The sequence below is a fragment of the Archocentrus centrarchus genome, chromosome 20 (genome assembly GCF_007364275.1).
Source record: "Archocentrus centrarchus isolate MPI-CPG fArcCen1 chromosome 20, fArcCen1, whole genome shotgun sequence".
In the NCBI taxonomy this organism is placed as follows: Eukaryota; Metazoa; Chordata; class Actinopteri; order Cichliformes; family Cichlidae; genus Archocentrus; species Archocentrus centrarchus.
Genome location: NC_044365.1, coordinates 25,112,429 through 25,125,691, shown reverse-complemented (window position 1 = coordinate 25,125,691; position 13,263 = coordinate 25,112,429). Strand labels below are relative to the sequence as shown.

Here is a 13,263-nt window from a genome sequence, read left to right as displayed (position 1 = left end):
CGAACAGTTCGTTCCCATTGATGAGGGTGGGAACATAGATCGACAACAGTCATTTCATCAACATCGCTACAGATGCTGCACCAATATGGCTGCCTCTCTACATATACATATATATTCATATAGTGTTACATTTCCACTGTCTGCTAAAATCCACAAGACTCTCTCAGAGCCCCTGGCTATTTGGGCAGTGCCTTTTAAAAAGGACTAATTATTGTTTCAGTTTGACCTTTTCATTTAGAAAAATAGCACAAGAGCTAATCTTAAAATAAACTAGTTGCCAGGAGTCCAAACCACATTCTAACAGCAAGCTTCACTGGCAATGCAAGCTTGGATTTTCCGGTGTGAACTATTGTTAACTATTTATAGAACTGCAATATCAGTGAGAGAGCATGCAATAATGAATGGGAAGATTTTTAAGTGTCTGTTCCATATGTCGACCCTAGCCTTGGGCATCACCCTTCTCATTACAAACCGCTTTACTCTTTCTCTAGACAACACTGCTCTGATGCAGATGATGATTAATTCTCTATCAAATAATAGAGTGTGGTTCTGTGATATTTGCCCCAGTTTAAACCATAATTATTATTGTCTTTCAGCACCGTCACAGCGGTTATATGCCAGATTGTGAAGGGAGTCATCACATAAAGCATCTCTTCTTCCGTCTCCATTCTGTTTGCCAACAAAGAGAGCACAGCAGGTATTGAACATGTTAAATGCAATCAACAATGTACAACTTTTGTTTTCTTTTGTGTTTGTTTTTTTTTAGCAGACTTCTGACTCCACAAAGGACTTTGAGGGACACGTTTATTCTCAGGTGCTGCAGTCAATCTCATTTCCATTTGCTATTGTTTGACATTGATTTTACTCAGGCCCTCGGCAGTGGTGTTGTACGCCCCAGTGGATTTTTCTGTGAGACCACTGAGGTGTAAAACTAAATATCCTATTGATTTAATTCTTTTATAGAATAGTGATACTGCTGTTTCATTCTTGATACCACAGCATGAGTAGGTTATAAGCAATCTCTGCTGATCTGACTGTGACTGCTGATCTCCCTGGTGGTAGGTGGCAGACTTTTCACTTTTTAAATTCACCTCTTCAACCCAAAAAAAGACATTTCTAGTGTCAGTCTGCAGGTATCATTGTACTGAATTTCATCCGTACCTCTCTGGAATTGCAGCAACAGAAGTAATCCCTCAGGTTTTTGTGACCTTTGCCTGTAACATCTGAACTGAAAATTTTATAATAGCTGCATTTTCCACTGATTCCTTAAATGTCAGACACAAGTGAGAACTGTTGGACGTGATAATGAGATTAAAAAAAAAATGTTTAAGAGTCCTAGGTACTGTGTTCTGCATCATCATCTCTCACCTTTACATAAAGCAGTCAGGGAGAAGAGTTTCAGATAAAACCAGTGATCTTAATGTCTCTGACTGGATACTGTCTGGTGTGTGAAGTGTTCTTGCCAAATGCATTTGCATACCACTCACATCAATTTCACAGTTTCTTTCCAAGTCAAGAAACCCAGAATCAAAGTGAGTGAAGCTTTCTAACTGAGGAATGTTTTGAATTTAAATGTCGCAGGGGCAAAATAGGCTATGATTTGCCTGCTTGCCTGTGACTGGGCTGAGATATGTATTTCTACTGTGGCTTGTTTTATAAAATGCATAAACTGTATGTAAAAGATGGCTGTGGCCACTGATTTGTTTGTGAATTTGCATTTTAAAGCCTTTGCTTGAGCATTTTGACCACTGCTCGTGAGGTAACTTGTCAGCTACTTGGAAATATCCTTTACTGCCTGCTTTTAACCGTTTGTACCCCATTTGCACCCCATCTGACCAATGACAGCAAAACAGAGGTTATTGTTGAGGTTATCCTGAACTTTTATGTCGGTAAGAACTGCTCTTTTTGCAGGTGTTAGCCGCTGTTCACCATTGTTACTGAAGCTTTCACTGAAGTGGATATGATGTTGTCAGATTTGGACAATTGGCGTTTAAATTCTCAGTCAATGTGAGAATGTAATCAAACTGTTTATCAGAGGGAAAATGTGAATTTTAGGACTCTCAAGCTTAATGTTACCAGGCATATCATTAGCTTACAACTAGCTCCTGATGTTATAACCAGCTCTTTGTCTGCTATCTGGAGACAGGAGGGTCTAATTGGCAGACAATAACTAAGTGCAACAATCTCAAGAACAAATAAGCATATTTATGCATGTTTTATTATGTTAGACTCTTGGCTTCAGAGAATGAGGTGAAAATAAGGGAGGAGTCCAGCAGTGGTGGAACAGGGAGATTAAAAAAAGAGATGATGAAAATATAAATGTACAAATATTAAATGGTGATATATAGCTTGAAAAAGCCATTTGTGATCTTTAAATTAAAACTAACATAATTCTTTTTTTTTTAAAGCTAAATTTAGGTGTTTAGTGCCCATCAGATTCCCCCTTTCTTTCTGGAACACTCTATAGAAATCTGTCAGGATATAGAGAGTTAAATAAGACTTGAAACTAGTAATTAAGAATATAAAATTAATGGGAAGGTGTTTCCTAAAGTCATAAATCAAGTGAGCAAGAGAATTGTTTTCTCATAGATTTCTATACCGTCCAACATCTTTTGCAAACAGTGGAGGAAATCAGACAACATGCTAGTTTACAGTACTTCTGCATTGGCATTATTTTACAAAAGTATGTCCATCTTTTGCATACAGTTTATAGTCATTGTCACACATGCATTGATTCGTCAGGAGTACATGTGAGAATATGGATAAGATGTTAAATGGTCCTGGCGACTCCTTAGTAGAAAGTCCGTCTGATGTTCACTGGCACCCCTGTGAGAATACTGAAGGTAATTATCTCGAAATTCACAGCAACCAATTGCCGCTGTGTCCTGCGTCCTGCATGCTCTACAAAGGAAACCCACTCATCTAAACCAAGCAGAGCTTTTTCCAGCAGTGACAATGTGTCTGACACAGAATATGTCCTGTTGTGTGCTGTATGAGTGAAATCAACAGTGTCCCAACCTGAGACTCCCAACAATGGAGTTCATGTGTGAAACTGACTTAAGATAAGATATTAAGACATCACAGAACAGTGAAAATGCCCCCGGGCACGGTCTGGTGTCTGGAAATGAGCTCCAGATCCAAAGATATTAAGATCCCTAAGTGGTGCTTGATCTACAACACTTGCTGACCTCAGATTTATCTCCTTGATATAGATACCCTTTTTGAGCCAACTTCTTTAATCAATATCACTGTTGATTTAGTTTCATCCAGTTTGAACTTAAGGTGCAAGTTGCTAATTTACAGCATCACAGTACAGCAGCACCACTGTTACAAAACACTTTAATCAGTGCTGTTATTGTTCCCTGCTTCTAGCAACTACTGCCTGTAGCACTCTCACACAGTGAGTGTGATTTATGCTGCTCTCTAGTTTGCTTTGAAATCTGCTGGAAAACAGCCAGTGCATTAAATAAAACAGCAACTCTGGCAGTGCAGTCATTAATACATTTTTGTGATTGTTAATCTAATAAATTCAGTTGAACATTTATTTTTGAATTGCGATCAGAGGAGATGTGGCCTTCTACTGGGTAGACACATGCAAAGTAAATGCCTTTCTCAAGGGAGGGGGATGTCTAGCAAAAATCACCGCATGCATTATGGATCAGTGCACACACACACTGGCGCACACAAAGGCTGCTGCATCAGGCCTTGTGGGACAGTGTGTGGCAGAAGGCCACAGGGTTTGAGGCATAGGCTAATCAAAACCAGAAATGACCATGTCTTAATCACAGACTCTGACGTAAGGTCAAGTCATCTGGGGAGAAAAAAAAGGATGTTTCTGTTCCAGATGAGCTTTCCAATTATATTTTTTCCAGTGAACCTTTCCTTATGGTTGTGGTTGTTCTTCTATTATGTTTTATTTTATTCCAAGATTAAACTGATTTGATTCTGTAGAACCTAAATAAGGTTCTCCTGTGCAACAAGGCATAAATATTCACCGTGCTGAACAAGCACAGAGGCCGCACGCGTAGTCATTCATATGCTTGACTTAATGTAACTATTTCTATCCGTGATGAAAACTGAAGATGTCTCGTGTGCCACGACAGTGTAAAATGATACTTCTCGCTGCGTAGAATGACGTCTGTCACTTCGGGACTCTCTGTCCCACCTCAAAATCTTAGAAGACCCTTTTCAGCTTGAATCTAAGATGATGGGTGTTCTAGAGAATGTGCCACAGCTGCTCATATAAAGTGTCACCTGGGAAAGTAAGGCACTGTTCACATGTCTTCTGATCTGGGTGTACGTTTTAGCCAGTGCATCAGTATGCTGCATATTTGGATTCTTAAGGAGAGGTGTCCTACATTACTGTTTCCCTTGCAGCAGCATTATCTCTGAGTCCAGCTTAGAAACTGTATAACTTCAAACCATTTGCAGCTAGAAAAACCATTCGCCTCATGCCTGTAAATTAAGGTGCTTCAAAAGATGAAAGCTGTGTAGTAAAGTTGACAGATGGACACTACGTTACCAGTAAATCTGCTTGTTGATGTTGTTTACTATGGGAATAATGAAACTTGCTGACTCTTGAATTTATCACTATAGCAGACATGCATAGCAGGAAGCCATTCAAATATATAATGCATGTGTTGGGATTTGGAGAGTAAATTCCTCAGAACATGAGCAATGGGGGAAAAACAGGAAAATGTCTCCCAAAAGGTTTGTAAAGTAATCTAACCTTAATGGAAACAGTGTCTTAACCCCACTTGGTTGCATCCAGAATTGATGGTCTCATGATTTTGAAGTGGTTATTTTTTTTTCACAGCTGTATGTAGGTAAAAGATTAATAGAAAAAAATAATCATTAACTTGTTTGAATTAAACTGACTGCATATGAAATATTGTTTATTAAATGTATAAACGCATTATTATAGCTCTAATCAATCTGCAGAGAAACAGACATTTGCTAGTACAGGGTTGACCTCCTTTTGCCTTCAGAACCGCTTTAATTCTTTGTGGCACAGAATCAACAAGTTGCGGAAAACATTCCTCAGAGATTTTGGACCGTATTGACATTCAGGTAGGCTGTGGCATTTCAGCGGTGCTCAGTTGGTACTAAGAGACCCAAAGTGTGCCAAGAAGATATCACCTATGCCATCACACCACCACCACCACCATCCTGAACCACTGATACAAGGCAGGATGGAGCCATGCTTTCATGTTGTTTGCACCAAATTCTGACCCTACCGTCTGAATGTTGCAGCAGAATGTAGACTTGCCAGAGCAGGCAGCATTTTTCCAATTGTTCCGATTATCCAATTTTGGTGAGCCTGTGCAAACTGTAGCCTCTGATTCCTCTTCTTAGCTAAAAGCAGTGGCCTGTTTTTTGTTGCTCTATTTGAAGCTGATTTGCTTCAAGGTGTTGTACATTCAGAGATGCTCTTCTGCATACCTTGGTTGTAACAAGTGGTTATTTGAGTTATTGTTGCCTTCCTATCAGCTCAAAGCAGTCAGGGCATTCTCCTCTGTCCTCTGACATCAAGAAGACATTTTTGACCCACACAACTGCTGCTCACTGGCTATCGTCTCTATTTCAGACCATTCTTTGTGAACCCTAGAGGTGGTTGTGTGGGGAAAAATCCAAGTAGGTCAGCAGTTTCTGAAATACTTAGATGAGCTGGTCTGGCACCAGCAACGATGACATGTTCAGAGTCACTCAAATTCTTCCCCATTCTGATGCTCTCTTTGAACCCCAGCAGCCCGTCCTGACCATATCTACATGCCTAAATGCACTGAGTTGCTCTCATGTGATTGGCTGATTAGATATTTGCGTTAACAAGAAGAAGAACAGGTGTATCTAATGAAGTGGCCTGTGAGCATACAGCTATAAGTGTTTAAAGCAACTTTCCACGTGACAGTTACCCACAGAAAATAAAGTATACCAACTGCAGTGTAAGCCGACTGCAAGACAACTGAAAGTAATGACAGGCCATGAGACCTTCCACCCAAATTATGCTGTGATTAAAAATTCCCAAAGGAAAGTCATCGCAGCTTTCTTTACTGACTGCTGAGTTACTAAACGTTCTCAAAGAGGGATGAACTCTTACAGCAAACAAGCTTAAAAAAATTAACAGCTGCTGCAGCTTTAGGATCCAATTATTCTCAGCCTCAACTGCTCTGAGGAGCTGATAATAACACAGTATGCAAAATAAATAAATGTGTTAGGTCTCATCATCTGCTACAGTAGATACACCTTTGAGCAGGAGTGTGGAAGGCATGTGGGGAAAATCCCCCAAAAAACTGACATAATTTGAATAATACTGAAGACACTTATAGGAAAAATGATTGCTCAAATATCTGCAGTGATGACTGCAGCTGTTTAAGTGGTACATCGCTATATTTGATCTTTGGCAGATATCAAAGCAATAATCTTCAAAGGTACAGTACATGCTCATTATGCTGACAGATTAAAATGGATGCAGTTAACTCCTCCGTGCGCTGTTGTCCTCCGGTGTATGTTTGGGTTCCAGGTGAAATTATAACTTTCCGAGATGAATCATTTTTTGTTTGTGTTACTGAAGCTGTTGGTTTTTGGATGAGTGTATGGTGGGCTTTTCTTCTAAAAGCATATGTCGATGTTCATGAATAATGATATTACTATAATATATATCTGATCAGTAATAACACATTGATAATTAGGGTCTGTTATTATATAATTCTTACTTTTTTTTTTTTTTTTTACTTGATACATAGAAACAGTCTTATTTTTTCCTCTTTTCTTTTTTTTTTTTGGTGAGTGTCCAGAATCCAGAAGGGAAACCTCTCATGCTCATGCATAATTTAAAAGGCTCGATTTAGAACAAACTTCTGAGTTGCCCTGTTTATGATTCATGGAAGTATGGGGCACTATTTGATTTTAGGTTCAGTAAATAGACCGAAAACAGAAACTGCCGAAAGCTCGCTGGCGGGGATGAGCTATTCTCAGAACAATGTCTGTAGGTATTATCATGTTGATAACAGTTTGACTTGGTCTTTGACAGCTGGCTACACATTAACAATGTGTTCCCTCAATCAAACTGAATTAGAAGCGAACAACAATAAATGGAAATTGCCATATTCAACTTGTGTTTCTGGCAAAAAAGGCACAAACTAAAATTGCTTTTATTCTATTCATAAATTAGTAAATAATTATGTAGATAATTACCCTTAGTCTGGCTGGGTAATGCAAAATGTTTGGGATGAGCATATATTTTTTAGTACTTGGTTTCCTCATACCTTAAAGGTGCATGAAAAGAGAAATACACATATTCCTTCAGGCACCAACTTCAGCTTATTTCACTGTATATCAGTGATAAGGCAGCTCTCATATTCCCTGTAGCAGTTGAAGGGATTGTATAGTTTGTTCTCATCTTCTCTTGGCTTCAGAAAACAGAAATATGATTGCTTGATCAATGAGAAATTGCTTAAGCCAAAAATGGAAGATAAATGAGCCCAACTGGTGATCTACACAAAAAAACCTTGAGGCGCTCATATTTTCTCCACTATGCTCAACAACAAGCAAGTGGGGGTAATACATTTTCAGTAGAGAACACCTCTTTGAAAGAAAAATGATGAGAAAAGTAAGAGGCATATGAGGTGACAGTGGTGGAGTCGGGAATGATATTACAGCTTGTGTAACTGAGAGTAACTATACTTCAGTGTTATAGTATGTGTGAAAGCGTTTCTATTTTCATTACTCATTGAATTTTTTTGTCCAACAGGATAGTAAGTGTAAATATTGTCACATTTCAGTATAATGTAACTGTTGCATTGTATGTGGCAATCCCAGTCACAGTTTGTTTGCGTACCTGGCAAGCACAAAGCAAACCCAGTGGGACAACTGGAAGAAGAAATAGTTATTAAAACAAGTACTTATGCACACCTCTTGAGATTTTTGTATTCATTAACCACATGTACATGTAGTGCAGGCTGAGTATTGATTTTTATACTGTCCTGAAATCTTTCTGCTGATGCAAAGACATTGGACTGAAACTTGCCACCTTGCAGCACACAATAACAAACACAATTTGCTGTCACCACTGAGGTCTTGTCATTATGTGCTTATTGTTGCCTAACTTGAATAGAGTCTTATTAATTCACAGAATGTTCTTAGCTTAGACCGTGTGCAGTCAATATGCTTTTATTTTAAAGATATTCCTGCTTGTGGACCCCCTCCTCGAGATGCCAGACATGATATTGGTGCAGTCAGGATTAGTGGAGCTTAACATGTTGCTGTCTCCCTGGACATATTTGATAGAACAAAGCCATTCTCCAGTTAAATGAGACAATAAAAAAATCCTCTGGGATTTCACTTCTTTCAATGCCTCCTCAATAGTCAAAATCTTCCATCTCATCCATGTTTTCATTATAAAAATAATGCATCTTCAACAGTAACATGAGAAGACGTGGCAGTATTTCTTCCTATATTTTGCTTCCAGCAAAAGTTATGCAGTAATTAATAATCTCATGAGTTGCACCATTTTCTTTCTACTTAGCTTGATATTATGTTTTGTGTCTGTTTAAGGTTTGGTTTAGCTTTAGGCACTAAAGCATCTTAGTTAAGGTTAAAAAAGTGATTTGGGTTCACACAGACCCTTTCACTTCAAGAAGCTTCTCTCCCATTTCTTGGGTTACCAGGGTGAGGACTCCCACCCTATTTAATACACGACTGGCTGCCTGATAAGGAGCAACAATGGAAAAGCAAATAAAAGATATGTTGGTTGGAAAATCATTTGAGATATATCACATCACACGCAATCTGGGATAAAATAAGCTGCCCTTGCAAGGTAATGAGGGCGCAGTTATGTTGCATGGAGACGTACAGGGTTGCCTGTTTCTTGTCTTTAACCGAAGCTAACTTAATTGCCTCTCAGCCCTTCCTGAAGATTAATGTTTAACAGACAGATGTCTACCACCATGGGGTGGTAGGTATAACATGTACTTCTCATACTGTTAAATGACTGTTCAGTGCAACAAATTTGGATTCATTACTTCATTTAGAAACAGACTTTGCCACAATAGGGTTTATGTAGCTATAAGGCAAATGGATGTTTTGTGTTCATATACTGGATGAACATATGGACATTATTAGTTGACCTATTCGTTCATAACATAATTGCTGCATCTTTACAGCAATCATTTTCGCTCCCCTAATAGGTCAGTTATAACTCTTAAAATGACAATTCCCCGCTGCCTGATTTAGAGCGTCTGTAAACAGCTTAATGTAAATGTTGACACAGAGTTAATTGCCACAGCCTCACAAATCACCTTCCTCTGTGCTCTGTACCAATTAAAATCAGACATGTTACACAGGCAGTGGCAGCTAATGGCAATATGATCTATATTACCAGCTGAGGCTCCTGTTGCATTGCCTGTGGGGGTAAAGTTGGCATTCTAATTTAAATGCTTTTAACTTCCTCCATCTTAATGTGACTATAAACTATAAATCAACTCCTGCTTTTCATCAAGCTGCAACCACCATATGTCATACCTTAATTGTCCTTTCAGGTTGTTTTACGTTTTTATATAGTTTTTTTATTTATTTATTTATGTTTGTATCCCTTTAACCGTAATTTATATAAAAAGCACTTATGCACATTTTGCGCACATAAAGCGCTTTAAAGTGCGGTTAAAGGGATACATGTTAAAAATAGAGAATAACGAAATAAAAAATAATGTGGTTACACTAATTAACGTAGATAGGAAATTCAAATGTTGCTCTTAAGGTGGATGGGGATTTAATCTAATGAAAATGAGGGATGACGGACATGAGCAAGCCTAGGTGGGAAGGAGTCTCGGGGAGGAGGAATGAGGAAGAGTAACCGCTGGCTGTGACAGTGACAGTTGCTTCTCTCCTCGGTCCCCTCCTTCAACTTCATCATCATCAGCATCATCATCATCATCACACGCCTCGGCAACAGCAGCTTCGGCTTCATCAGAGGCAGAAGCAGTGCCCGTCGACTGTGTGGAGAACGAATAACCAAAGCAGCCCGCATCTTTATAAAAGGTGCTCCACTTGAGGCGGAAGATGGGGAAATGGCAGTTCCAGATGACTGAATGTAAGGACCAAGAAATCCGACAAAATCTTCATTTATGACAAAACCCCGGATCCGTGCACCAATAGGAACTTCATTTAAAGAACAAAAGGTAAGACGTTTACCGATAATTTTCTTTTTTTTCTCTACAATAAGTTGTTCCACCTAGGAGCTTGTTAAAATACAGGTAGCAATTTGTATACATACATTTTAACCTGATTTAACTAGATTGAATAACATGGGAGGGGGAAAGGTGGTATTTAAGATGGGCTACTAAATAATAATCGGATTAAAAACATGTTTTTTCTCAAATTGTTCGTACATCGTTGCGAAATAAATGCTTTTGATTGGTTTGGCCAGCTAAAAATACAACGTTAAGTAACCGCTGTCCCGTAGGTGCTAAAAAGCATTGTTTTAAGCTTTTCTTTGGTTTTAATGCCTTAAATAAATATAGCTGGCGTTAATTATCAGTAATGAAGTTATATTCATCTATATTTAAAAAAGGAGGAGCAAGAGGAGGAAGAGGCGAGACGGCAAATAAGAGTATCTATCTGCCCCCTTGTGGTTTTGATCCGTGTTGTGTATTGCCCAAATGAATACCGCAGTAACAATAAATTTGAGAGTTAAAAAAAAAAAAAAAAAGCATCAGCAGTATTACTTTTTGCTCCTAATATCTGTAGGGTTTACATTTTAAAATGTAATTTTATACTTAATTAACAAGTCTGAGTCTGAGTCAATACTCAGTAATTGGCTCTTTCAAACCAAATCCTTGTGCTGTTAAAACAAAATAGAAATATTTCAACTCAAACTCTTCACCACCGTTTAACCCTTTCACACACTCCTTCATAGCTGCAGGATTTGCTTATTTATGGTGTGCGGTTCCATTCAACTCATAAGTGGCCCACATTCATGTATCATCCCCCGGTGGATCCCTGTTATGTAATTTCATCCCCATCAGACTGCATCAGCCTCAGAATGTTTGCTGCTTGGCTTATATGAGCTCACATGGGATATACATAACCTATATACACAATGTAACACCAGTGTAAAGCTAGGCAGGGTATAAGGTACCTGGAATGAGGTGATAAGCGGGAGATTTTCATTGTGTGTCGGCATGTGTGTATTTTGGATGTGTGAGTGTGGGGTTTGGATATTAAAAAGATGAATTATGCAAACAGTAAACCTCAAACCTGGGTGGGGGTGGGGGTGTTGAATCCAAATATTTGAATGCATATTAGTTGCTATTACACTGTCATGGATTTCACTTCATTTTTCAGATTGCCCCATTTGACGCCTAGAAAACATGGATATATCGTCATCTTCGCTTCAGTATGGATCAAAAAAGCGGGTTAAGATTCACCCAAACACAGTGACAGTGAAATATGCCACTCACTTCCCTCAGCCTGGCGATGAGGGCTATGATGATGCACCCTCTTTTGAGGACTTTGGCGCCTTCGCTGAAGCCAATGTGGGAAAGAGACTGGTGTCAGACAGCAAAGGTGGCAGGACTTTCTTTGGAACCATGGAGACCCAACCTAAGCAGCCAAGTGTGCAAAGAGACAAGGGCGTTGAGGGGCAGCTGGCCAGCTTCGGCGAGGCAAATGTGTTGGCCTCCAGGGTGACCTGGATGGCCTTGTTTGGAGCAGCAGTGGCTCATGGTTGTGTGGCACTGATTACTCGTTTAGCAGCTGACCGCTCTAAAGTTCCCTCTCTTGAGCTGCTCTTTATCCGCTCTGTGATCCAAGTGCTGTCCATCCTGGTGGTCTTCTACTACCATGAGGCCCCCTTTGGCCCTAAGGGCTATCGACTGCGTCTCTTCTTTTATGGTGTCTGCAATGTAATCTCAATCACCTGCGCCTACACATCCTTTGCCATAGTACCACCCAGCAATGGCACTATCATGTGGCGTGCCTCCACCACAGTCTTCAGTGCAATACTAGCCTTCCTACTGCTGGATGAGAGGCTGGGCTACACAGATGTGGTCACCGTGGTAGGAAGCGTGTTTGGCCTGTGCCTGGTTATGGTGCCAAATGTAGCAGATGAGGAAAAATCCAGGCTGGGGTTTTGGAAGGAGGCCTTTGGCTACACAATGACAGTGATGGCTGGAATGACCGCTGCCCTCTCCATGATCGTCTACAGGGCCATTAAGGAGCGCGTCAGCATGTGGACGGCACTCTTTACATTCGGCTGGACGGGCACAGTTTGGGGTGCCTCCACCATGTTTATCATGCAGGAGCCCATCATTCCTCTGGATGCGGAGACCTGGGGCTATTTAATTGGGATTTGTATCTGCTCCACTGTGGCATTTCTCGGAGTCTACTATGCTCTAAATAAGTTTCATCCAGCCTTAGTTAGCACCGTGCAGCACCTAGAGATTGTGGTTGCCATGTTTCTCCAGCTCATCGTTTTGAGAATGATCCCCTCTGTCTATGACGTCATTGGGGGCCTAGTCATCATGATTAGTGTGTTTACTCTGACAGGAGTCAAGCTGTACAGGGTAAGCAGAGCTATTCGTCAGGATTATCAAGAGATCCTGGACTCGCCCATCAAATGAATTTAGGTGTCAGTCTAATTGTTTACAATGTTGCTTGGTCGTGCAATTTAAAGAATGTCTGGATCGTCATCTGATGATTTTGCATTGTTGTGTTGTCAAACGAGTGCCAGTTGTGTAACTAATAAAAAATTGTGTCTTAATATTTGTGTGTGAAATAAAAAAAACAAAAACAAATATAACATTGTGACCACTTTCCTCCACTAGTACTGCTTTAATGTCTAATTCATTGTGTCTCTGGCCAAAATGTGTGCTTTGCCATGCGCTAACATTTGAAATCAAATTGACAATATGGAATCTGGTCTTGTGAATGTCAGTGTAAAATCAGCAAAGGTGTGGTGTATGTCTGTAAAGATCAGCCCATAAATGATTCGTATCACATAAAAGATAAGAACATTAAATACAACCCACCTTTCATAAAACAACTGCCACTGATTTTTGTAGCCTTAATCTGTTGCTTTCCAAGAAAGTGTCATTTCTTCAAACAAACCGATGAGCCAGCAAAGCTACAAAGTGGAACATGACGTCTTTCGTGTGATAGGATTCAGCCTCTGTTGTGTGAAGTTTATGTGAGATTGTTCTTGATACATTTATATTTAACATCACAAACTCCACATTTACCGGAGATCAAATGTTGCTTTGAATAAAG

The 13,263-nt window shown here is 39.7% G+C and overlaps 1 protein-coding gene across 1 annotated transcript; it reads left to right on the top strand.

The window, feature by feature from the left end:
- The first annotated feature begins 9,892 nt into the window (after positions 1-9,892).
- Positions 9,893-13,029, top strand: slc35g2b (solute carrier family 35 member G2b). The gene is made up of 2 exons (XM_030756738.1): positions 9,893-10,175; positions 11,341-13,029. Exon 2 carries the CDS (start codon positions 11,367-11,369, stop codon positions 12,615-12,617), a length of 1,251 nt encoding a protein of 416 aa, XP_030612598.1. The 5' UTR covers positions 9,893-10,175; positions 11,341-11,366; the 3' UTR covers positions 12,618-13,029.
- Positions 13,030-13,263: the final 234 nt, after the last annotated feature.